The sequence below is a fragment of the Oncorhynchus keta genome, chromosome 34, assembly GCF_023373465.1.
Source record: "Oncorhynchus keta strain PuntledgeMale-10-30-2019 chromosome 34, Oket_V2, whole genome shotgun sequence".
NCBI lineage: Eukaryota > Metazoa > Chordata > Actinopteri > Salmoniformes > Salmonidae > Oncorhynchus > Oncorhynchus keta.
Genome location: NC_068454.1, coordinates 38,830,668 through 38,858,625, shown reverse-complemented (window position 1 = coordinate 38,858,625; position 27,958 = coordinate 38,830,668). Strand labels below are relative to the sequence as shown.

General features: G+C 42.2%; 1 protein-coding gene across 2 annotated transcripts in view; it reads left to right on the top strand.

Annotated features, from left to right (window-relative positions):
* LOC118367104 (sodium channel protein type 2 subunit alpha-like) overlaps positions 1–6,968 on the top strand; it is a 52,863-nt gene extending 45,895 nt beyond the window's left edge. For both annotated transcript variants that reach the window (XM_035750147.2, XM_052493829.1), the window contains 6 exons: positions 1,930–2,199; positions 2,384–2,437; positions 2,576–2,713; positions 2,860–2,964; positions 3,076–3,346; positions 3,441–6,968. In XM_035750147.2, the coding sequence (XP_035606040.2) occupies positions 1,930–2,199; positions 2,384–2,437; positions 2,576–2,713; positions 2,860–2,964; positions 3,076–3,346; positions 3,441–4,636 (2,034 nt within the window). In that variant the 3' untranslated portion in view covers positions 4,637–6,968. The remainder of the gene's footprint in view (positions 1–1,929; positions 2,200–2,383; positions 2,438–2,575; positions 2,714–2,859; positions 2,965–3,075; positions 3,347–3,440) is intronic.
* The last annotated feature ends 20,990 nt before the right edge of the window (positions 6,969–27,958 follow it).

Here is a 27,958-nt window from a genome sequence, read left to right as displayed (position 1 = left end):
ATGTTCTCCCACTCCTCTTAAAACGGCTGTGCAAAGTTGCTGGATATTGGCGGGAACTGGAACACACCGTTGTACACGTCGAACCAGAGCATCCCAAACGTGCTCAATGTCTAGTGAGTATGCAGGCCACGGAAGAACTGGGATATTTTCAGCTTCCATGAATTGTGTATAGATCCTTGCGACATGGGGCTGTGCATTATCATACTGAAACACGAGGTGATGGAGGCAAATAAATGGCACGACAACGGGCCTCAGGACCTTGTCAAGGAATCTTTGTGCATTCAAATTGTCAACGATCAAAAGCAATTGTGTTCGTTGTCCGTTGCTAATGCCTGAACATCCCATAACCCCACCGCCCCCAATGGGGACTCTGTTCACAATGTCAGCAAACTGCTCTCCCACATAACACCACACACACTGTCTGTCATCTGGGAAGAGTACACTTCTACAATTTGCAAGTGGCCATCGAAGGTGAGCATCTGCCCACTGAAGTCGGTTACGATGTCGAACTGCAGTCAGGTCAAGACCCCGGTGAGGACGACGAACACGCAGATGAGCTTGCCTGAGATGGTTTCTGACAGTTTGTGCAGAAATTCTTCAGTTGTGCAAACCCACAATTTCATCAGCTGGTCTCAGACAATCCAGCAGGTGAAGACGCATTTCGGGGATATTTTATTTCAGCTCATGAAACATGGGACGAACACTTTACATGTTGCATTTATATTTTTGTTCAGTGTATATTTAGAGATACCTTTCCTCTTCTATTCCTCCTTTTCCACCTACATGTGTTTTCAGGATGTTATAACACAAGAGTTTCCATCAGTCCCACTGGCAGGTCACATGCACTCATCAGAGGATGTCAGCGTTACTGGAAAAGAATCAATAAGACATGTGGAAATGGACTTCAGTTAATTAAACTACATGAAAACATTCTTAAGTCTTGGAGGCTACTGCACTTAACCATCATAAACTTGTGCAGTACTCTCACAGCAACATACTCTAGCCAGGGTTTTGGATGTCATATGTGCGGGAAGGGTGTCGACTGGTATAACCAACATAGTCCTTATCGATCAAATGCCAGTGCTGTGACCACGGTCTCTCCTCACGTGGTTGTCACTGAATTATCCCATCTGCATGACTGACTTCTCATTGCTTCACTGGCTCTCTATTTATGCACTTTGAAACTGTACTGTGTTTGGATGTTGCTTGCTGCTGGGTACTGCTTTTAACATGAACAATTTCTTCATTTTTGTGTTTGTGCTTTTCATTTACAGTTAACAAATTATGTGACTTCATCCTGCCTCTACAAGGTTTTTTTTCTGTTTTCTTTTTTCACACTGCAGCCTAATTGTAAATCAGTACAAACAAGTAAACACACCATCACAGTCTCTCCTTCACAAATACATTTCCCCCTTGTCCTTTCCGTTCCTTTTTTCCTTGTTGTTGTCATGGTCGTTGATAAGCTGTGGTGTTAGTGACACTTGTGTTGAGCTTTACGCTAGCATTCAAACACTTTGTGTTTTCCTATTTTCACCGTCACCAATCAAAGTCAACATGTAGCCTACAGTACAGATGTAGGATCTTAATATGAGCCAGTTTGCTACGGCAGTAAAATAATCATGCATCAACTTGGAATGGGAATGATTATTCTGATTATAATGAATGGACATTTTTGTAGGGATGGGATACATTTTTCGTAAGGGAAAATCAGGTCTGAAATTTCAAAGTGGGAATTACAAACTTCAGAAGCCTTTTTAAACCTTAAATACCCCACAAGTTTTACATTTCCCGCTATGCAGTAAAGTTATCCTGCAACGGGGTGATTAAGATCCTACATTTGTATATATTGTCAGTGCTGAAAATGATCATTATCCAATGCAATATTGTCTATGGTTCTATATCTGAGACTGTCTGTGTGAATCCTTGCAGGTGGTCATCAACGCTCTGCTTGGAGCCATCCCCTCCATCTTCAATGTGCTGCTGGTGTGCCTCATCTTCTGGCTCATCTTCAGCATCATGGGTGTCAACCTGTTTGCAGGGAAATACTACCATTGTATCAACATGACCACGAGGGAGCGCTTCGAAGTCAGAGACGTGGCAAACAAGACAGAATGTTTGGCTTTGAAAGGTACCCACTGGAAGAATGTCAAGATCAACTTTGATAACGTGGGAGCAGGCTATCTGGCACTGTTACAAGTGGTGAGTGGCTCTCCATTCACCTTTCGCCAGAAATATTTTGTTGACATTTTCGAAAGATAACGGGACCCGTGTCAAACGTTTTGTAGCAATTTCGTGTGGGCAGACAAATTGTGCGAGGGCAATGTCCATCGGAACAAGTGTCTTAACTATTAGGTCGTAAAATGTTCCTTAATTTCTTTCTAAGGCTACATTCAAAGGCTGGATGGATATCATGTATGCAGCTGTGGACTCTCGCAATGTAAGTGTTTTCAGTAATTCCTTTCACAAGGTATTTTAGACTAATGGTTGTTTGTGTTTGCACATTGTCTATTTATATATGATAATATTTTGGTTTTATGATGTTCATGCATGGTAATACTACGCTATTCTATTACAGTTGGATGATCAACCCGACTACGAAGTGAATCTGTACATGTATCTGTACTTTGTGGTATTCATCATATTTGGATCCTTCTTCACACTCAACCTCTTCATTGGTGTCATTATAGACAACTTCAATCAGCAAAAGAAAAAGATAAGTCTTTTTAAAAAGTTGTATGCAATGATACATGCATCCATTTTCTCTGATTTAACGTAATGAGGATTCTTCCCTCCAACAATGGGCAACTAAATGTGTGTAAGAGCTGCAGGAATTTAACTAGGCTTGTCTTGCCTCTTTACTTTGGAGGTCAAGACATCTTCATGACAGAGGAACAGAAGAAATACTACAATGCTATGAAGAAGCTCGGCTCAAAGAAACCCCAAAAGCCTATCCCTAGGCCAGTGGTAAGGTCATACTGTACCACGATGTTTCTCAACAAAGACATAACTCGATTCATGAACCTCGATTTCCACATCCTGGTGTCTCAAAATGCTTCTTTCTTATGTTTCCTCCAGAACAAGTTTCAAGGATTTGTGTTTGATTTCATTACAAAGCAAGCCTTCGATATTGTCATCATGATTCTCATATGCCTTAATATGGTCACCATGATGGTGGAGACGGATGACCAGGAAAACGACATTCGTAAAATTCTCTACAATATCAACCTGGTGTTTATTGTCATGTTCACCGGAGAGTGTATTCTGAAGATGATCTCACTCCGACAATACTACTTTACCATTGGTTGGAATGTATTTGACTTTATCGTTGTTATCCTGTCGATAATTGGTAAGACTTTTCACCTATTGTTCATAATTGTAATACTGCAAAGTGATATTAGGCTTTGGAGATTATTATGTCTAATTCGTTTCTGTCCTTTCAGGTATGTTTCTCTCGGAAGTGATAGAGAAGTACTTGGTTTCACCAACCTTATTCCGAGTCATTCGACTGGCCCGAATTGGCCGTATCCTTCGCCTCATCAAGAGTGCCAAGGGAATCCGTACACTCTTGTTTGCGTTGATGATGTCACTTCCTGCATTGTTCAACATTGGTCTTCTGCTCTTCTTAGTGATGTTTATCTATGCAATCTTTGGCATGTCCAACTTTGCATACGTCAAGAAGGAGTCTGGGATTGACGACATGTTCAACTTTGAGACGTTCGGCAACAGCATGATCTGCCTGTTCCAGATCACCACGTCAGGGGGCTGGGATGTCCTGCTGGCCCCCATCCTCAACAAGGGAGAGCCAGACTGCGACAGCCGGAAAGAGCACCCAGGAAGCACGTACAAGGGGGGAGACTGTGGAAACCCCTCTGTGGCCATTATCTTCTTTGTGAGCTACATAATCATATGTTTCCTTGTTGTGGTCAACATGTACATTGCTGTCATCTTAGAGAACTTCAGTGTGGCCACTGAGGAGAGCGCTGAGCCCCTGAGCGAGGATGACTTTGAGATGTTCTATGAGGTCTGGGAGAAGTTTGATGCGCGCGCCACCCAGTTCATGGAGTATGACAAGCTGTCAGACTTTGCTGACGCCCTAGACCCCCCGCTACGCATCTCTAAGCCCAACAAGATCCAGTTGAGCTCAATGGATTTACCTATGGTGAGTGGGGAGCGCATCCACTGCCTGGACATCCTCTTTGCCTTCACCAAACGTGTCCTGGGCGAGGGCGAAGGCTTGGACATCCTCCGGGGTCAAATGGAGGAGCGCTTTATGGCCTCCAACCCCTCCAAGGTGTCCTACGAACCAATCACCACCACACTGCGCCGCAAGCTAGAGGACATGTCTGCCCTGGTCATCCAGAGAGCTTTCAGACGATATCTTCTCAAGCGTATTGTTAAGCGGGCCTCTGCCATGTACAAGGAGAAGATACAAAGTGGAGGCACGCTCCTTGATAAAGAGGTTCTCGTCATAGACAAATTTAATGAGATCTCTACTTCAGACAGAACTGACATGACACCCTCCACAGCTTCTCCCCCATCATATGACAGTGTCACAAAACCTGAAAAAAACAAGTATGAAAAAGACAAGAGAAAGAAGGAGGTGAAGGAGAAAAAAAAGTACATGGATTTAGTATAGATTTCATTCTGCTACAAATTGTTTACAGCCCTTGAAGGTGACCAATGTGTCAAGTGAACCCCTTCTTTGGTGTGAATATCTATGCCAAACTGACAATGCTTACTTGAGTCTAAATGTAAGGTTGGTGCCTAACATGAGGTAGTGAGTGACTCAACCTCTTAGGCTGTAAGGTGACCAGTTGTTTGGATGTTCATTTCTGTGGGGACTAAAACAAATGTTTGCCAGCTTTATAGGAACAGGTACAACATGTTGTGTGTTGTTCCAATCAGAAACATTTAGTTATACTGTAACTTCTCTTGCAGCTAGTACTTCCAGGGTTGCGTCCAGTCTCTTGCATTATAACTGCCATATGATTTACTAACTTAGTTTTCTGACAGAATCTTGTTTTTAAAACTCATAGGTTGATTGTGTGACTATTTTTGTAAACATATGTTTTACTGTAAAACGAGGGGTTCCATGTATTGCTTTAAAAGGTAGTCGTGTTCACTTTAAATGTTCATACAACTTGACTAGTCAAGTGTGATCAAACACACATCCTTGTGGGGTGCAGGGCCGAAAGAAGTTGGCATAAAATAAATTTGGGGCCCGCACACTCATAAACCGTTTTTAAATGAAGGTACATGGTGGAGCTTATGCATGTGCAGGCTCTGTTTCGAGCATAAGACATGACTACTCATGACAACCATTATTGCTGCAGTGCAGTTAGGGGGATGCTGCAGTTCAATCGACATGTAGACCTGCATGAATGCTTACCCATGATTACAGTGTTGCGTTTACGCACCCTCACCAAAATGAGCTTGCTCTCTCCGTGATGTCTGAGGGGCTCATACTTTGATGAATCTGTATCATTATGTTACTCTCACTATTACAAATCAACAGGAAAGATTTCTCCTGAGCATACAGTCCAAATACCATTACCAACAACCGTTGCCTATAATCAGTTTTCCGAACAATAACACGCTCTAGAAAAACATAGTTTTCCTCCTTTCATTCATCAGAAACCACAGTACAATGCAGAATACATTCATCTTTAGTGCTGGCTCACAGAGTTGATACATATAGTATTGTAGTCCAGCTCGTCTGTCCAGCTTGAACCACAATGGCCTCAAAGTCTATACTGTCTTTTCTCGTCACAGTGGTGAATGATAAAATGAACGTCCTCTGCACAGTATAGTTGTGACCATCAGGTGTAAATCGCCTCAAATAATCTCCAAGCCTCGTCTGACAGGTGAAACACTGTATTCTGTGTCATATATGCTCACTTAAGAGGCATTCCAAAAAGCATGTATCTTGTGTACTCTGCGGTTTTGGTACTGCAACATCATTAGTAAGTGCTATAAAACTTGTAATTTACCAAATCTAAATTGCTTTGAGTTGACCTTTGAGTTGACCTTTGAGTTGACCTTTGAGTTGACCTTTCCTACCCACTTCCCAAATCATGTTCCATCGTTATTGATGTATCTGTATGTACATATTCTATAATATATGAAATATACAAATATATTTGATATATTATGTGATGTTTCATGTATAATGGAATATATGAAGTAGTTAATGTTATTTAATACATATATATATATTATATTCTGCATTCTCTGCTCTATATGGCAGACAGACCAGAGTATGAAGCATCCAGTTGAGGCCGTGGGAAGATTTTGTAGTTAGATTACACCTCAATGTCTATATAAATATTGTAATATAATCATTTTTCTTTGTACTGTACAACTGTTTTGTAAATAGTTTGCTATACAATATGGCCGCACTGTCTGCGCTATAGCCACTTTAGTTATTTAAGCTTCACCACACCCTTTCATTTGGAAACGCCTCATGTGATCTAGTGAAGGGGAAATGGACTTCTCATTTGGATTCTTTCATCTTTTATTTTGTGTCATTTATAAACTGTGGTCACAGTTTACCTCACATGCTTTATCATAATAAATATCGTAAGATGGAACATCAGGTTCAGAGAATTCTGAATATGATTGTCTCAAGGCTAGTGTGACAGCACGCGTCTTCGATTGTTTCCTACATTTGTTTACATAGTTATCCAATTCCTCAGGATGTTACTTTTGTCAGCTGTTCCCTTTGTATAAAGTGTCACAAGTGTCTGTAATTCGAATGTTTAAAAGTATGGTATGAAGAGCATATGTTGCATGTAATAAAAACATTCCTAATATGTATATACTATACATGTATACACAATGAATGTTTTAATTACGTAACATTTAATAGATCACATCTTGATATGCATTATGCTTGTAGTGTATGAGTAAACTGCATGCAAGATATAACCCATCTCATTGAAAAGCCAAAAGAATAAAGAATACATGTACCTCAGGTATGTCTGTAAAATATGAATTTATTCCATCACACGTGTTTGACTATTCATTTGCGACATTGCAATCCATACAGTACATCAACATACTCTATAAATACATTGTTATCCAAGTTTTGCATGCTTAACAAATGTTTCCAAATCAGTGGCCAGTGAGTTAAATGGATTCATCTAAGGTCCCTTTTTGTCCATGTCAGCAAACACTTTTTATTTGATCATGTGACCTGACCAGTGAAAATGTGTAGCCCCAATTATAAGATGTTTTAATGGACTAAATGTGGATTTTTAATTTAATACATAAACCACTACAAATCAATCATGTTACAATGTAGTTGTCCATGGAGTTCCAGAATTATAGTCTCACGTCATTGAATGGAAGTCTTACATGATTTTTAATCATTTATTTGGAGATATGTACTGTATACAGTAAATCCTGACCATTACACTGCATATCACACCACGAAATACTCCAGAATACATTAACCGTTACTCTCTCGCGGAAATTCCACTGACGGTCTGTATGTAGCCAAACGTAACTGCTGCTCATGTTGGTATCTGTACTGATGGCCCAAAAGTCATGACAGGGAGACATAATGGAATGGTAGCGCACGTGCAAGCTGTTGCTCCCAACTTCACTTGGGTACCGTGCAGCATCCACCGAGAGGCTCTTGCTGCCAAGGGAATGTCTGACAGCTTGAAAGACATTTGAAAATGGTTAAATTTGTTAAAGCAAGGCTCCTGAACTATTTTGTATTTTCTGCGCTATGCAATGATATGGGCAGCGACCATGTAGCGCTTTTACAACACAGAGAAGTGTGTTGGTTATCAAGGGGTAAAGTATTGACACTTTTTTAAAATTGAGAGACGAGCTTAAAGTTTTCTTTACGGACCATAATTTTCACTTGTCTGACTGCTTGCCTGATGATTAGTTTCTCACACGACTGGCCTATCTGGGTGATGTTTTTTCTCGCCTGAATGATCTGAATCTAGGATTACAGGGACTATCCGCAACTATATTCAATGTGTGGGACAAAGTTGAGGCTATGATTAAGAAGTTGGAGCTCTTCTCTGTCTGCATCACAAGGAAAACACACAGGTCTTTCCATCATTGTATGATTTTTTTTGTGTGCAAATGAACTCAAGCTTACGGACAATGTCAAATGTTATGTAGCGAAGCACCTGAGTGAGTTGGGTGTGCAATTACGCAGGTACTTCCCCGAAACGGATGACAGAAACAACTGGATTCATTATCCCTTCCATGCCCTGCCTCCAGTCCACTTACCGATATCTGAACAAGAGACCCTCATCGAAATTGTAACAAGCGGTTCTGGAAAATTGAATTTAATCAGAAGCCACTGCCAGATTTCTGTATTGGCTGCACTCAGAGTATCCTGCCTTGGAAAATTGTGCTGTTAAGACATTGATGCCCTTTGCAATCACGTACCTATGTGAGAGTGGGTTCTCAGCCCTCACTAGCATGAAAAACGAAATACAGGCACACCCTTCTCATTAACCTGTGACCTGAGTTATTCACCATTTTCGATGAACAAATAAGGTTTTATATGTAAGACGGTTAAATAAAGAGCAAAATGATTAATTATATTATATTACTATTTGTGCCCTGGTCCTATGAGAGCTCTTTGTCACTTCCCACAAACAGGGTTGTGACAAAAACTCACACTCGTTCTTATGTTTAATAAATGTATTGTGTGTGTGTTGCAGGCTTACAATAATGGCAAAAAACAACATTTGAGAGTGCACTGACCATGGTGCTAGAGGGAGTACGCAGCTGGAGGTTGAATGTTTGAAGGGGTACGGGACTAAATAAGTTTGGGAACCACTGCTTTACAGCATACTGTTTCATTTCAAATCTATTCCAAACATAATATGAACACAACAGTATTCAGCTGCAATACATTTTCATGTTTAATGGTTTGCTGACCTGTGAATACCTTATGCCTGTCTTTGTGCAATGCAGTCTCAGATTTCATTGAACAAAATGCTGGATATGAATGGGTATTAGTCTATTCTAAGTTGCATGATGGTCTTTTACTGTTATGGGTATCAAGTAGTATGACTCACTTTCCTTTGCATACCGTAACTCTTCCTGAACTCTATGATGTACTATTCATGAAAGGAACATTATACAGTTATTTCATACAAGATTCCATTTATTTTATACTTATACTGTCTCTTATACTGTCTTTTTGCTCTTGAGTGGTATAAACGTCTTGAATGCACTCGTGTTTCAAGATACAATAGGGAGAATTGCTTTAGGCCCATAGCAACTGCTACTTAAATCAGAGCTATATTTCAACGCCTGTGTGTTTGACACAGTTCATCAGAGATGCAGTAGCAGCTGACGTCTATGCTGAGAGGTCAGGGCTGCCAGTCCCTGTTTATTAACTGGAGGCTTCTGGGTGAATGGTGGAGGCAGGTACAATGCTAGGAGTGGCAGCTGCGCTTCTGTCTCTTGAGCCAGTCAATGCCAGCTCATGTTTTCTACTCAGCTCAGCCTTAGTCACTGCTTTGCATGGCCCTACTGGGTGTATACAGTAGCTACTAGCTAATGACAGGGCAGAGTAAAACCTGCATCATCTACATTCTAGCATGGTTGGAAATGTGGACAAATTAACATGAATTTGTATGATGCAATAGATTCACTCAATTCCATAGATGTGACTCAGGCAGTGTTTTCAATGAACATCTCCATTGAAAAATACCTAACCGGCCGCTATTTTACAAAGCAGGCGGCATTGTCTGGTGACTAACATTACAACAGACTTCTGTCTACAAGGGAACGATCTGTTGCTGTCAAATCAATTCTGAAAAAACATCTGTTGCTACAACAAGTCTTCCTCTCTGTGCCTTTTAAATGTTTAATCTGTGTCTGAATCCTAATCCTGAATCCTGATCAAGTCACATTTGTCAGTGTGTCCCCAAATCCTTGTCAGTAAAGCTACATTTTTCCAATTACGTCTCATAAAGACAGACTGCCATTAGCACACTATCATTTGTAAGAAGTTCCTGCTTCGTGTGTTTTATTGTATTACTGTTTCGAACAGGAAACAGAGCAGGATATTGGAGACACACATTTAAAGCATTAAAGCACTGTGTTCATCATCCTAAATAATATAATTTGTTCTTGGAAAGAGAGGACCACAAATTGGACTGGACCTGTCTCAATTAACTAACCACATGATTACAAAAGCATTAGACATAAAGCTTTTCCAGTCACCCAATTTAAGACTTTGACCACCATTATTGCACCAACACCGCAATCAGCGTTAGTCCCACTTAAGATCGAGGCAGGAGCTGAAAGGGTTAATTTATCATGTGCCAAATTGTAATGAGCACTTTACAGTGAATGATCTGTTTGATAGGAGAACACTCACTGTTTCTCTCTTCTGGTTGCAGTGAGGAAATGTTGCAGACAAATGTCTCTTCTCTCCACAAAATGTGCTTTAACTACAAAGACCTAATGGTACAGTATGTGATCAAAGACATTAAATATTGGATTGTTTGAGAGATGTTTGGTCATCATGAATTTAGTAAAAACCATGAGGTGACGCACACCCACCTTTATTGTAGAGGACCATGCCGACGAACAGAAGGTGAACTGTATAAAAAGAAAGAAAGGCACTAAATATGCTCCCAATCATTGTATGTACAACCAGCGTTTTGGCACTCAGTGCCGTCCACAGGCTTACATAGTAAAATCATCATGAATTGACACAGAATTATAACGTCTGCATATGAGAGGGTTATCGAGAGGGTATATAGGAACAAAAGAAACAAACAAATGTAACTGATATTGAAGTCTTGTGTAAACTAACAATGGATGTTTGTCACAATGAAATAATGTTGTTTCTGAGTGGTTCAGCAGTGGCTTTTGTTGGAGTCCATTAACGTCTTGAGTGGGTCAAATATTTGATAAATAATTCATCATAGCCCAAACACTGCATGGCTTTTACCTGGGGCAACACTTGTGATTCTCTGTCTGAAGCACAATGAACAGGAGGAGGACAAATGGTACTGGGCTGAGTATTACAATCAATCCTTTTCACATTGAAATGAATATAAGCATGCACCACACCCAATCCTGGTGATTGTGCTGTGTTGTATTTCTCTGACCGGCTTTGTCATAAAAGCAAAAATGATGCTTGTATCTCTATCCAGTTGCATTCTGTAGTTTAATGTTAGGCGCACAACTTTGCTTTTAGAAGTGTGGGGGACATAACCTGGTGAGGGGTCTGGGGGTCCTCCCCCTGAAATTTTGAGGAAAACTAAAGCTAATTTTCTTCATTTCTACACAATTTAAGTTTAAATTTAAGCAGTTTTCGACCACCCATCCGAGGGCAGAGCGGCGGGTGAGCGTCTCTATCATCAACACCATGGATGGTTCCGACCTAGAATATGTGGACATCTATAAGTACCTAGGTGTCTGGCTAGACACGACTTTAGAAAGAGACGTAAGGGTTTATGTTTCCTCCTGCTCAGTGTGCGCCCAGTGCAAGGCTCCTAGACACCTGCCCAGAGGTAAGGTACAACCCTTACCCGTTCCACAACGGCCGTGGTCGCACCTGTCGGTGGATTTTATAACCGATCATCCACCTTCACAGGGTAACACTACGATCCTGGTCGTTGTGGATCGTTTTTCTAAGTCCTGTCGTCTCCCCCTTTGCCCGGTCTCCCTACGGCCCTACAAACTGCGGAGGCCCTGTTAACACACGTCTTCCGGCACTAAAGGGTGCCTGAGGATATAGTGTCTTATCGGGGTCCCCAATTTACGTCAAGGGTCTGGAAGGTGTTCATGGAAAGTCTGGGGGTCTCGGTCAGAGTTACCTCAGGTTTTCACCCCGAGAGTAACGGGCAGGTAGAGAGAGTCAACCAGGATGTGGGTAGGTTTCTGAGGTCTTATTGCCAGGACAGGCCGGGGGAGTGGGCGGTGTTCGTGCCCTGGGCAGAGATGGCTCAGAACTCGCTCCGCCACTCCTCCACTAACCTTTCTCCATTTCTGTGTGTATTGGGGTATCAGCGGTATCAGCCGTTCTGGCTCCATGGCATCAGAGTCAGACAGAAGCTCCTGCGGTGGACGACTGGTTCCAGCATGCGGAGGAAACATGGGACGCCGCCCACGTCCACCTTCAGTGCGCTGTTCTGCGCCAGAAAGTTGGCCAGGGTCTGGCTCTCGACCCGAAACCTTCCCCTCCGCCTGCCCTGCCGGAAGCTGGGTCCGCGGTTTGTGGGGCCCTTTAAAGTCCTGATGAGAGTGAACGAGATATGTTATAGATTACAGCTCCCCCCAATTACCGTATTAACCCCTCGTTCCATGTGTCTCTCCTCAGGCCGGTGGTGGCTGGCCCGCTCCAGGAGGCTGAGGTGCGGGAGGTTCCTCCGCCTCCTCTGAATATTGAGGGGGTCCCGGCGTACTCCGTTCGATCCCTCCTGGATTCGAGACGTCGGGCGAGGGGCCTTCATTACCTCGTGGACTGGGAAGGGTACGGTCCGGAGGAGAGATGCTGGGTTCCGGTGGAGGACGTGTTAGATCCTTCCATGCTACGAGAGTTCCACCGTCTCCATCCGGATCGCCCTGCGCCTCGTCCACCTGGTCGTCCCCGAGGCCAGTGTCGACGCACTGCTGGAGCCGCAGCAATCATCAAATTATCTGTGGTATTGGAGTTTTTGCGGAGAGTGACTCGAAGAGAGAGGTTAGGTGCGGACAACGAAGATGGAAACAAAAAGTAGTAATTCAAACATGAACTATATAGCGTCAGGCAGTATGAATTGGCTTCAAAATAATCCCTTGGTAAGCTACCATCGGATGCCCAAGGACCCACAACTTTTGAAGAAGTGGCTCCATGTCCTGAAGAGGAAGAACGTGCCAGCTCGAACTAGTAGGATCTGCAGACAGCACTTCGCAGTGGCAGACTTCGCGATGAAGGGCACTTTCGACCAACCAAGAGTTTTCAAATGGAAAGGAGTCATAGGCCTACATTGAAGCCCTCTGCTTATGCCGCTATTTACAATTTTGAGGGTTATGGTGTAGGGGTTACCGACCGACCATTATCAAACATCGCTGACTTCGGAGTCAACCAAAAGCGACTGAATGGAGGAGGAGTCTACACAAGTCAATGCAATGGAGCCTGAGGTAATATTAACCGGTCATGACTGTTGTTGACTAGGCTAGCTCTAGTTGAAGGTAACTAGTTAATTGGGTCTGAATTGTTTTATGTAACACCCCCCCCAGCAAATAACATTACCAAGCAACTCAACTGCAACTAAAATGGTAACACAGATTCTCCATGTGCCACTGTTATTAGGTAGTTACTGTAGATAGCTTCTACCTCAGATAGTCAAGTACTGTAGTACTGTAATAAATTTGGTTGACAGAATTGTATTTGTAATTTTTTGTTAGCTCCACCTCAGAGACTGAAGTTGACGTAGCTAATGTTTTCTGAAAAATAAATGTCCTTGTATTTGCTGTGTGTGTGTGTGTGTGTGTGTGTGTGTGTGTGTGTGTGTGTGTGTGTGTGTGTGTGTGTGTGTGTGTGTGTGTGTGTGTGTGTGTGTGTGTGTGTGTGTGTGTGTGTGTGTGTGTGTGTGTGTGTGTGTGTGTGTGTGTGTGTGTGTGTTGACAAAGCATACAAGACAGGTATATTTGGATTGAGTTGTCTTAACAAAATGTTTTTTTTCTCTTCACAATGACATCTTCCCTGAAAAGGTTTTCACCCTGGAGGAGACTGTGCAGGAAGCAGAGGAGGTACATGCAAATCCATGTTATTTCAAAGGACAATGTTTATTTCAAGACACAATCTGTCACCCCATTTTGGATATGAATTGGCCAATATACCGACTATGCGTTGATTCTTGAATATAACTGTCACGTTCGTCGTAAAGATGAGACCAAGGCGCAGCGTGAGTAGAGTTCCACACAATTTTAATAAATCGAAACTCACCAAAAACAAACCAAATAAAGAACAAACGAAACGTGACGCTACTGGTATGCACTCAGGCAACTCAATGTAGACAAGATCCCACAACATAAATGAGGAAAGTGGATACCTAAATATGATCCCCAATCAGAGACAACGATAAACATCTGTCTCTGATTGGGAACCATATCAAGCCAACATAGACCTATTAAACCCCTAGACATACAACACCCATACACATACAAAACCCCTACTAGCGTACCCACCCTAGTCACACCCTGACCTAACCAAAATATATAGAAAAACAGATATCTAAGGTCAGGGCGTGACAATAACTATAGCCTATAGTTGCTTTAATTGTTTTCTACCAACAGGAAAGAACGGTTAATACAGCATGCCAAACTGACCCCTGGGTGCCAGAGTGTTCCTGTGCTGCGGTGGAGAAGAGGTCCACCGGGACCATCACTAAAGAGCTCAGGGCCCAGCTAGATTGCACTCACAACCATCAGTATACAACCGAGTCCTGCCCCTATACACCACAGATGGAGCTGACGGAGAGAGAGATCAGTGAAGACCATAACTCGATATATGAACCTGAGAGCTCAGAATCACAATCGTCACCTCATCCTGAGGTGTTGAACTGTTGCACCCTCTATAACCACTGCGGTTATTATTTTGATGTAAAAAAGGGCTGTTGTAAAATGCATTTGCTTGATTGATTGTTTGCTGTGCTGGATGCTGTGTATTCACTAACTCTCTGAGTGATGGGACATTTGTATAGTATCTGTAACATATTTCGGTGTGTATTTAATCTCCATCTTAACGTCTTAAAGTGGCAATCAGCAATAGAAACAATAACAAAGTGTCTCCCTGCTCCTCTTTTGGTAAAAAAGCTGAGGGACGGGGCTGGAGAAATGTAACCACTCTCAAATTCATAGACAGAGCTATAGATGCAAGGACTGAGCATCCAGTATGTTTTGTTTATTCCATGTCTAACTCTGTGTTGTTGTATGTGTCAAATTGCTATGCATTATCTTGGCCAGGTCGCAGTTGCAAATGAGAACTTGTTCTCAACTAGCCTACCTGGTTAAATAAAGGTAAAATAAATAAATAAATCCATGATATCAAAATTGCAATCCTGTTTCAATGATCTGTTTCCACTACCATGTACCCAGTTTGCTTTGTATAAAGGTGTCTGCTAAATGACATATTATTAAAGTCTACTTTGACTCTGCCAACAAGCTGCTCAGTGTAGTTACCATTCCTTTACAAAAAATGGCAGCCAAAGCTAGTTGAAGTCATTCCTCTAGCGACAGGGACACGGGATTAGTGCGCGTTGAAAGCAGTTTTATCTTTAAAGCAAATGTATCTTGTTACGCTTGAACCTGTTGTTATAGTGGACAAGCTAACTAATACTATTTTAACATAAGGTGCAGGCATTAGCTCTATGTCTTGAAAATAATTACAGCAGGCTAGATTTACTAAATTAACTGGGTTTTTTTCAAACTCAAACCCTGTTTGAAAAATGCCTTTGCTTCTGGTATGCGTGCCTTATGGAAGATCTAAGTCCTAGTGTTTTCATTCCCCTGATTGAAATGTGGATAAACATTTGATTTACATGATTACTATTAACATTAGAATTTGGATAATAATTTGATTTACATGATTACTATTAACATTAGAATTTGGATAATATGATTGACATTTGAATATTAAATTGATTGAAATTTGGATAAAAAGCTTGATTGAAATTTGGACATTAAGCTGATTGACATTTGGATATTAAGAGATTGAAATGTAGCTATAACATACTGAGTGAATGAGAGCTGTCAGGGGACTAGCTCCAGTGTGAATGTGGAGTGAATGTGAGCTCAGTTTTCCAGTTCTGTGTGAGTCTTTCGATCTAAAATGTTATTTTATGTAAATACCTAAGTCGACCACCACCCGTCGGATCTACAGGTCGAGGATAACAACATCTCAGAAATCTCATTTGAAATCTCATTTGAGGGTAACATGTCTCAGAGGATAACATGTCTCGATTTGTAACGAGAATAACATGTCTCATTAGAGGATAAAAGGATTACACGTCTCATTAGTAATGAGGATAACATGTCTCAGTGGAACATGACTCATTTTTAGATTACATGACTCATCAGTGGAGTGTGATGGTATAATGTTGTTATGTATGTGGAGATATGAAAGGAGAAAGTACTATTCCCGAATATGCTGTTAAACAGAACACAAGTGAATATTTAAATCCCTCTATGAATAGAACACTGGTGTAGAGGAGGACTTTGTGATGTAACACAAATGTGTAATGGGTTACAAGAGATAAAGATGAAGTAACAATATAAAAATAAAAATATACAACTTGCACATCCACACATAAGTAAGTGGTGTAAAAAGTATTCAGAGAAATGCTCAGAGTGATCCCTTTATGGATAATTTGATAAAGATAAGGTAAAACCATTGTACGGGACATGCCTTACCCCTAACCAATAAAACTATAAATGCTTATGAGATTTCCTCCACCCTGGAAATACATGTTGAAATAAATCCCATACCCTGTTAAATAGAACCAATGATGTTCTGTAAACTGAAGTTAAGGCTACAATGTATTGTACTCCCGATGGCGTTTTTGTTGATATCCCAAATTATGACGATTTAAACCAATTTGTGAAAAAGCCAAATGGGAACTGCATCTGTTTCTCTGTCTATGCTGTCTCGGGTGTCAGACTTATTATGGACCGTGCGCGCCATCTACAGGGGACGGACATACAGTGCCAACCCAGTTAACACATATTGATCCCTCCAAAGCGTTACATGTTAATCTTAAAATAATAGACATTTAATAAGTGGAAGCAGAAAGTGAATTTCCAACAGAAATTTCTAATAAATATATAGAGTAACATTGTTATGGTAGACTAAAAAGAAAACAATTATTTCCCAAATGAAGAAAGTTATCATGTTTGTTTTGTTTTGTTTTAAACCTTGCAATAAAGGGAAAAGCAGTACTTTGTGTGAGAGTGATCTGTGTGTATTAGTAGTAATAGATTGGGAAGGTCTTCCTATTGGGAAGAAGGGAGTTCTAGTTGAAGGAAACATATATGGAGACTAGTGAAAGTAACAAAGTGAATGGCAATTGGCTTTCAGATAGCACTCCATTAATGCAATATTTTAGTAATTTGAAGAAGTAAAATAGAGGGATTGAGCATTGAGACTGATATTAAATTAGAGGCTGCTCACTCTTCAAGGCCTGGTCCACTGCTCTTGTGTTTAAGTCATCTGGTGTTTGGGTTAGAGATAAGCTTCCTGTGTAACAATAGATAGCCACCAGTACACACTGAACTCAAAAACAGACACAGTAGGGAAATTTGGGACAGAGGTATTAATAGTTGAATATGTTTTTGACATTTTCCAATTATTATTAATAAATTACATAGTTTGGGTAGCAACAGTGATTTAAGTAAGTAATATCATCGAAAACAGTAATCTGTTTCCATTACATGGAACTGTGTCCAGAATGAAGTAAATCCAAGTAAATGCTTTTAGTGCCTAGTATTGAGCTGATAAGCCAGCACCAACATTTTGAAGGTCCTAGCAGATTTATTTAACAACAAGTTTCATATTTTGACTAGTTTATGTTCCAGGGACAGTTTGTACAGAATGTATGTCAATGCAACAGGCCAAAATGACAATGACTACAAGAGAGGGTCTCTGGGATTGTTTTGCTTTAGAAGGTGCCTATTCAGCTTGACGGGACACTGTATCATCTGATGTCCTGAAGTATAATTCTGTATACGACTGATGGAATGTCCGCTACCGAGTTTTTTTCATGTTTATCAGTGATTCTGTATCCCTCCCTTTGAAAGGCTTCCTAAGGCAAGTGCCTTAGGAGAGCAGTTAAAGGTACCCGGATTCAGCTGTCAAGGGAGCTCCCAAATTAAGTAAGGCCTGGCGATTTAGTTTGTTTTTACCCTACGATTTTTACTACACACACGCCAGCACCAATACACAACCCACCCATTAATGAATACTTGTTTGTGTTAAATAATCTGTTTATTTATTGTTTGGGGTCTTTTTATTTTTATTTGTTTTCACAGATTAGAACAGATTTCTATTGTACATTTCTATTGTAAATTCTCTTGATAAGAAATGTTGTTGAAAAACCCAATGTAAATCTGATATGTAAACCCCCTACCTCGGGCCAAAATCTCAGCACCCCCGCCTCTTCTTCACCCAAATCCAGAGAGCTGATGTTCTGAAAGAGCTGCAAAATCTGGATCCCTACAAATCAGCTGGGATAAGAAATCGGAACCCTCCCTTTCTAAAATGATCTGCCAGAAATTGTTGCAACCCCTATTACTTGCCTATTCAACCTCTCTTTCGTATTGTTTGAGATCCCTAAAGATTGGAAAGCTGCCGCGGTCATCCCCCTCTTCAAAGCGGTAGACACTCTAGACCCAAACTATTATAGACCTATATCCATCCTGCCCTGCCTTTCTAAAATCGTTAACAAAAAAGTTAAGAAACAGATCACCGACCATTTTCAACCCCACCGTACCTTCTCCACTACGCAATCTGGTTTCCGAGCTGGTCATGGGTGCACCTCAGCCACACTCCTAAACGATATCATAACAGCCATCGATAAAAGATAGTACTGACTGTCAATCACCACATTCTTATCGGCAGACTCAATAGCCTTGGCTTCTCAAATGACTTCCTTGCCTGGTTCACCAACTACTTCTCAGACAGAATTCAGTGTGTAAAATCGGAGGGCAATGGTTGTCTGAACCTCTGGCAGTCTCTATGGGGGTGCCAAAGGGTTCAATTCTCGGGTCGACTCTTTTCTCTATATACATCAATGATGTCGCTCTTGCTGCTGGTGATTCTCTGATCCATCTCTACGCGGACGACACCGTTCTGTATACATCTGGCCCTTATTTGGACACTGTTCTAATAAACCTCCAAACGAGCTTCAATGCCATACAACACTCCTTTACAATTGCTTTTAAATGCTAGTAAAACTAAATGCATGCTCTTCAACTGATTGCTGCCCGCACCCTCCCTCCCGAATTTCATCACTACTCTGGTTGGTTCTGACCTAGAATATGTGGACAACTACAAATACCTAGGTGTCTGGTTAGACTGTAAACTCTCCTTCCAGACTCACATCAAGCATCTCCAATCTAAAAAATGTAATCTAGAATCGGCTTCCTATTTTGCAACAAAGCCTCCTTCTCTCATGCTGCCAAACATACCCTCGTAAAACTGACTATCCTACCCACCCTTGACTTCAGTGATTTCATTTACAAAATAGCCTCCAACACTCTACTCAGCAAACTGGATGTAGTCTATCACAGTGCCATCCGTTTTGTCACCAAAGCCCTATATACTACCCACCGCTGCGACCTGTATGCTCTTGTAGGCTGGCCGTCACTACATATTCGTCACCAAACCCGCTGGCTCCAGGTCATCTATAAGTCTTTACTAGGTAAAGCCCCGCCTTATTTCAGCTCACTGGTCACCATAGCAACACCCACCCGTAGCACACACTCCAGCAGGAATATTTCACTGGTCATCCCCAAAGCCAACACTTCCTTTGGCCTCCTTTCCTTCCAGTACTCTGCTACCAATGACTGGAACGAATGACAAAATCACTGACCCTGGAGTCTTTTATCTCCCTCTCTAACTTTAAGCATCAGCTGTCAGAGCAGCTTACTGATCACTGTAGCTGTACACAGCCAATCTGTAAATATCCCACCCAACTACCTTATCCCCATATTATTACTTACCCTCTTGCTCTTCAGCACCCCAGTATTTCTACTTTGACATCATCATCTGCACATCTATCACTCCAGTGTTAAGGCTAAATTGGATTTATTTAGCTTATATGGCCTATGTATTGCCTACCTCCCTACTCTTCTACATTTGCACACACTGTACATAGATTTTTCTTTTATGTTAATGACTGTATGTTTGTCTATGTGTAACTCTGTGTTGTTGTTTTTGTCGCACTGCTATTGCTTTATCTTGGCCAGGTCGCAGTTGTAAATGACAACTTGTTCTCAACTGGGCTACCTGGTTAAATAAAGGTGAAATATATATATTTTACTAATACTAATAATTATAAGAAGTTTGTCATTGATCAATAATCCTATGTGTGATTCGGACCACGAGAAGGACAGAGAGAGAGAGAGAGAGAGAGAGTGCTGTCCCTGAATGTGGGACACCTGTCTCTACTCTATTTTACCATTACCTTATGGGATACAATTAAAGTTAAAATGTAGTCAACAAGAGTTACAATTTTAATTAAATTTGTTATTTTGATTGAGGCAGTGTTGTTATTTTTTTGGACGCAGGAATCCCGATGTGAGTCATGTTTCCAAAGGGAGAATTACCAGCGCCGTACCGGTCCCCTGGGCCTTTGGTAAATATGCAAAATCGGTCCCCTGGGCCTTTGGTAAATATGCAAAATCGGTCCCCTGGGCCTTTGGTAAATATGCAAAATCGGTCCCCTGGGCCTTTGGTAAATATGCAAAATCGGTCCCCTGGGCCTTTGGTAAATATGCAAAATCGGTCCCCTGGGCCTTTGGTAAATATGCAAAATCAGTCCCCTGGGCCTTTGGTAGATCTTCACATGCCTGCCAGGAAAAGGAGAAATATGTTGGTTGACAGTTACTCCAAATGGATTTGAAGTTGTATGTGTATTGCGGTTGTTTTGTTTTCTTTGTTTTTGTCTTGCTTCAATAAAAAATATCACCAGATTGGGTCTGCTGGATGGTCGGGATTTCTCCCTAAGGACTAGCCCTCTAACTCCCTGGCCCTGTAGCTCTGCGGTGAGATTGCCAAGATGATAGGGGAGTATAAGCCATTTTGGAAAGAAAAAGTGATTTCAACTGTGTGTTGCTATTCTCTTCGTCATTTGTCTTAGACATTAGTATTAAGAATATTGGTAGCAGTAATAATTTGTCATACAGTAGATATTTTGTCCTTTGTCATACAGTGAATAATTTGTCTAGGTTTCCTGAAACCTGGCCTAAACTAAACTGTTGTTCTGGTCTGTCCTCTCTATCCTGGTCTGGTGAAGGTGACCACAGATGGTGTCTAGATGCATGGAAGGGATAATTTGACCAAGAACAGTGTGAACCTCAATCCCCCCTTACCGGCTGAAGTAATGGCTACAATTGTGTTCAGTACTTCACCACTGAGTCCGAGCCAGCAACCTGTACACAGCATCCAGTCCAGGCTATCAACTGCCTTTTCTCTAATGCCTATTCTTTCAGGAGTGTGGCATGAGTCCACGTGGAGTGAGCATGGAGAGAGATCCCGTCCAAACCTGCTGATGTACTGGTAGGAAAATGGACAAGACATAATGGACTCTAAAGGACAGTGAGAGACATTATCAAGAACCATCCACTTTGAACATGTGCCATTGGTAGAACGAACTGAAACACTATCTGAAGAAGAACATGAAGAAACCCCAGGAGGTATGAGTGCCGGGAGGGACAGGGGTGGTCAACCGTGCCGTAATTGATTTGGGATTATCCGAAATTGTTTATTTAGGGTATCAGGTTAATTGTGGAGGTCTGCACACTGTGAAATGTATAGTAAGTTAGACTAAGTATGCATACCAATCTGGCATAGTTAATGCTAGAAATATAGGATGACTATACTGTATGTCAATGTAAATGTACATTCTGCCAGTATCAGTGTGTACTAAATTTAGGTTCTTAAATTAAAGTGATAATACCAACATGAAGCACTAAGGACTGTCATTCTAAATTTGGGTTGGATAATTTATCAATAGTTATAATTATGATTTGGAAAGACGAGGCTTCCAGAGACAGAGATATGCACCTAATATTTGCCACAATCTCATTCTTATCAAGGTTGGTGTGAAACTGTTATAACATGTGTTCTCTCTCTCTTGCCTGTCAATATGCATGTGCCCTAGACCAAATCTGGGAGTTTTCTAGAGACATAGGGAAAATTGGAAATGCTAAAAGAATTGCGTAAATTGGCTCTGAAAAACAGAGAGGCTCTTGACTATCTTTAGGCAGGTCAAGGGGGCACTTGGTGATGAATGCTGTACTTTTGTCCCAGATCACTCATCTAATATGACTGATCTCGCTGAATACATTGCCATTGTTGCTAAGAATAATTCCCACAACCAGAGTGGACGCTTGCAACCTGGTTGGAATCCCTGTTTGGAAGTTAGGGATCACAAATTTCCAAATGGGTTGCAGTGTGTGTTTTTTTGTTTTGTTTGTCTAAACATTGTTATTTAAAATGCTCTGTATGTGTGCATTTTCGATGAATTCACTTCCGTTAATAGAAGTATAACCTTTATTATGATGATAGTATTACCATACTGTCACAGATTCCCCCGGTACTGCTGCTCATTCCGTTCACCAGCTCCAGAGGTCTACTTCACCGGCCTTCTAGGTGTCACTGAACTGGATTATCACCACCAACCCCGGACTGTCTTGTCTCATTACACACACCTGGTTCCCATCCTCCTGATTAGTATGTGTATATATGTGCCCTCTGTTTCCCATTGTCCTTGTCGATCATTGTCCTATGCCCATTGGTCTTGTGAGCACCTGTGCTCTGTTTTAATACGTTTTTTTATGCTACGTGTATTTTGTGCACTTGTTATTACGGGTCTTGTGCCGTGAATTGTATTAAAGGTTTACATCTCGCTCTTTTGTTTTGGGTCGAGAAATTAAAAAACCCTATTACGTATTCCTGCGCCTGTCTCCCATCCTTATGCAGTGACAGAATGATCAACCCTATCTAAATGGAGACAGCGGGAAAGGCCGAGCTGGCAACCATCGTAGAGACAGTCCAGCATTACGAGGACTGTCTCTCCAGACTCGGCAGTGCTATGGACAGCGTGCTGGTGACCATTGTGTGTTGGGAGGGGAACGTACAGTCCCTCCAGTCTCTAGCATCAGTTCCGGCACCAGCCCCTACACCATTTGTGGGGGCTGATAGTATTTGGTATTTTGGTATTTTATTTGGATCCCCATTATATGTTGCAAAAGCAGCAGCTACTCTTCCTGGGTCCAGAAAAACCATGACACATAATACAGAATGACGTAATACAGAACATCAATAGACAAGAACAGCTCAAGGACAGAACTACATACATGTTTTTAAAAAGCACACGTAGCCTACATATCAATGCATACACACAAACTATCTAGGTCAACTAGGGGAGAGGCGTTGTGCCGTGAGGTGTTGCTTTATCTGTTTTTTGAAACCAGGTTTGCTGTTTATTTGAGCAATATGAGATGGAAGGAAGTTCTGTGCAATAGGGGCTCTATATAATACTGTACGCTTTCTTGAATTTGATCAGGATTTGATGGCATGTCTGGTGGTGTGTGTGTGTCAGAGCTGTGTGCAAGTTGACTATGCAAACAATTTGGGATTTTCAACACATTCATGTTTCTTATAAAAAGAAGAAATTATGCAGTCAGTCTCTCCTCAATTCTTAGCCAAGAGAGACTGGCATGCATAGTATTTATATTAGCCCTCTGATTACAATTAAGAGCAAAACGTGCCGCTCTGTTCTGGGCCAGCTGCAGCTTAACTATGTCTTTCCTTGCAGCACGGGACCACATGACTGGACACTAATCAACATTTGACAAAACTGGAGCCTGCAGAACTGGCTTTTTGGAGTATGGTGTCTCTTTATTACGGCTAGACCTCTCCCCATCTTTACAACCATTGAATCTATATGTTTTGACCAAAATTTACAATCTAAGGTACTGCCAAGTAATTTAGTCTCCTTAACTTATTCAACAGCCACACCGTTCATTACCAGATTCAGCTGAGGTCTAAAACTTAAGGAATGATTTGTACCAAATACAGTGGCTTGCGAAAGTATTCACCCCCTTGGCATTTTTCCTATTTTGTTGCCTTACAACCTGGAAATAAAATGGATTTTTGGGAGGTTGGTATCATTTGATTTACACAACATGCCTACCACTTTGAAGATGCAAAATATGTTTTATTGTGAAACAAACAAGAAATAAGAAAAATATCAAATAAACTTGAGTGTGCATAACTATTCACCCCCCAAAAAAAAAAAAGGTAAGTACTTTGTAGAGCCACCTTATGCAGCAATTACAGCTGCAAGTCTCTTGTGGTATGTCCCTATAAGCTTGGCACATCAAGCCACTGGAATTTTTGCCCATTCTTCAAGGCAAAACTGCTCCAGCTCCATCAAGTTTGTTGAGTTCGGCTGGTGTACAGCAACCTTTAAGTCACATGACAGATTCTCAATTGGATTGAGGTCTGGGCTTTGACTAGGCCATTCCAAGACATTTAAATGGTTCCCCTTAATCCACTCGAGTGTTGCTTTAGCAGTATACTTAGGGTCATTGTCCTGCTGGAAGGTGAACCTCTGTCCCATCTTAAATCTCTGGAAGACAAAAAGGTTTCCCTCAAGAATTTCCCTGTATTTAGCGCCATCCCTCATTCCTTAATTCTGACCAGTTTCCCAGTCCCTGCCGATGAAAAACATCCCCACAGCATGATGCTGCCACCACCATGCTTCACTTTGGGGATGTTGTTCTCGGGGTGATGATAGGTGTTGGGTTTGAGCCAGACATAGTGTTTTCCTTGATGGCCTAAAAGCTCAGTTTAAGTCTAATCTGACCAGAGTACCATCTTCCATATGTTTGGGGAGTCTCCAACATGCCTTTTGGCAAACACCAAACGTGTTTGCTTATCTTTTCTTTAAGCAAGGTTTATTTTCTGGCCACTCTTCTGTAAAGCCTAGCTCTGTGTAGTGTACGATTAAAAATGGTCCTATGGACAGAAGTTCCACAGCGGAGATTGGAGTTTTGCAGCTCCTTCAGGGTTATCTTTGGCCTTTTTGTTGCCTCTCTGATTAATGCCCCCCTTGCCTGGTCCATGAGTTTTGGTGGGCGGCCCTCTCTTGCCATGTTTGTTGTGGTGCAATATTATTTCCATTTTTTAATAATGGATTTAATGGTGCTCCGTGGGATGTTCAAAGTTTCTGATATTTTTTTATAACCCAACCCTGATGTATACTTCTCCACAACTTTGACCCTGACCTATTTGGAGAACTCCTTGGTATTCATGGTACCGCATGCTTGGTGGTGCCCCTTGCTTAGTGGTATTGCAGACTCTGGAGCCTTTCAGAACAGGTGTATATACAGTTGAAGTCTGAAGTTTACATACACTTAGGTTGGAGTCATTAAAACTCATTTTCAACCACTCCACAAATTTGTTGTTAACAACCTATAGTTTTGGCAAGTCGGTTAGAACATCTACTTTGTGCATGACACAAGTAATTTTTCAAACAATTGTTTAAAGACAGATTATTTCACTGTATCACAATTCCAGTGGGTCAGAAGTTTACATACACTAAGTTGACTGTGCCTATAAAGAGCTTTGAAAATTCCAGAAAAAGATGTCATGGTTTTAGAAGCTTCTGATAGGCTAATTGACATCATTTGAGTCAATTGGAGGTGGAGGTATTTAAAGGCCTACCTTCAAAGAGCCTCTTTGCTTGACATCATGGACAAATCTAAATAAATCAGCCAAGACCTCAGAATTTTTTTTTGCAGACCTCCACAAGTCTGGTTCATTCTTGGGAGCAATTTCCAAACGCCTGAAGGTACCACGTTCATCTGTACAAACAATAGTATGCAAGTATAAACACCATGGGACGATGCAACCGTCATACCGCTCAGGAAGGAGATGTGTTCTGTCTCCTAGAGATGAACGTTATGTGGTGCGAAAGGTGCAAACAAATCCCAGAACAACAGCAAAGGACCTTCTGAAGATGCTGGAGGAAACAGGTACAAAAGTATCTATATCCACAGTAAGAGTCCTGTATCGATATAACCTGAAAGGCCGCTCAGCAAGGAAGAAGCCACTACTCCAAAACCGGCATAAAAAAGCCAGACTACGGTTTGCAACTGCACATGGGGACAAAGATCGTACTTTTTGGAGAAATGTCCTCTGGTCTGATGAAACAAAAATATAACTGTTTGGCCATAATGTTACATGTTTGACATCAGAGAAGCTTCAATTAAAGAAAACTCTCTGAATTCTTTTAGATAGATAGCTCTGAATCCATACCACATACCGTTTTTTCGACAACATGTTATGGTCAAGAACATCAAAGGCTACACGGAAATCTAACAGTACGGCTCCCACAATCTTCTTATTATCAATTTCTTTCAACAAATCATCAGTCCTTTTTGTCAGTGCAGTACAGGTTGAGTGCCCTTCTCTATAAGCATGCTGAACGTCTGTTGTTAATTTGTTTACAGAGAAATAGCATTGTATTTGGTCAAACACAATTAAATTTGTATTTTTATTTGTATTAGGTCTCCCCTGGTTGAGTTGGCATAACCCTGTTATTTTCTGGTCCGAGAGGAGTCTGCTGGGTTAGTCACAGGAGTGTCAGGGGAGGTGTCTCGCGCTGTCTGGAAAGTCTGGACCAAGTCCCTCAAGTGGATTTATCGGAGGAGTACCAGGATCTGCACCAGGTTATATTGAAGACCCAGGCTTCACGGCTGCCTCCTCATCACCTCTGGGACTGTGCCATTGACATGCTGTCTGACACAGCCCTACCAAGAGGACACGTCTATCCCCTCTCCTATGTAGAGACCGAGGCTATGGAAACTTACATACAGGAGAGCCTCCAGCAGGTTTTTGTCTGCCCCTCTACGTCACCATCCTCCTCAGTGCAGTCAGGTCGTGCCCATCCCCAACTCTGGAGGTTCATCCAGGGCTTCAGCATGGTGGTCGTGCCTCTTACCTCCCTGCTGAGAGGAGATCCCCAGCGGCTTCATTGGACGGTGGAGGTGGAGAGGGCGTTCAAGACGCTGAAGGCACGATTCACCACTGCTCTCGTGCGGGCACATCCCACATCACTCCCCTTCATTGTCGAGGTGGATGCCTCCAAATTAGGAGTCGGGGCAGTGCCTTCCCAGCACACCGGAACCCTCCAAAGCTGCGGCTTTGCGCCTTCTACTCCAAGCAGCTTAGCCCCGCCCAGAGGAACTACGACTTAGGGGACCGGGAACTCTTGGCAGTCAAGAAGGCTCTGAAGGCATGGAGGCACTGGCTGGACAGGTCCAAACACCCTTTCCTGGTGTGGACGGACCACCGCAACCTGGAGTACATCAGGGCAGCGAAGAGGCTAAACCAGAAAAAGGCCAGGTGAACTCTATTCTTCGCCAGGTTCCAATTCATGCTTTCCTATAGGCCAGACTCGAAGAACGTGAAGGCAGACGCCCTGTCTCGCCTCTATGATGCAGAGGAGAGGCAGGGAGAGGAGACCCCCATCATCCCTCTGTTCCGTATCATCGTGCCTGTGGTGTGGGAAATGGACGCTGACATACGGCAGGCCCTGCAAACGGAACCCGCACCTGTACAGTGCCCAGAGAACCGTGCCTACGTGCCCAAGGGACCGCCTCCTTACCTGGGCGCACATGGCATCTGTGTCGGGCCATCCTGGGATAGGCCATACCATCACCTGCCTGACTGAGTACTGGTGGCCCATCTTGGCTAGGGACATCCAGGATTATGTCTCTTCCTGCTCCAGTTGTTGCCCAGTCTAAGACACCCAGACACCTCCCTTATGGAAAGCTCTTTCCCCTGCTGGTTCCACAATGACCCTGGTCTCACCTCTCGGTGGACTTTGTCACTGACCTTCCCCCTCCCAGGGGAACACCACCGTTCTTGTAGTTGTGGACCAGTTTTCCAAAGCTTGTCGCCTCTTTCCACTGCCTGGGCTCCCGTTGGCCTTGCAAACTGCGGAGGCTCTTTTTGCACATGTCTTCCGGCACTACGAGATCCTGGAGGACATTGTGTCAGACCGTGACCCTCACAGTTCACCTCACGCATATTGAACTAATGTGCAGGTGGAGAGGGTCAATCAGGAGGTGGGAAGGTTCCTGAGGTGTTACTGTCAGGACCGGCCAGGGGAGTGGGCAGATTTTCTTCCTTGGGCTGAGTACGCACAGAATTCCCTTTGCCACTCCTCCACTAACCTCACTG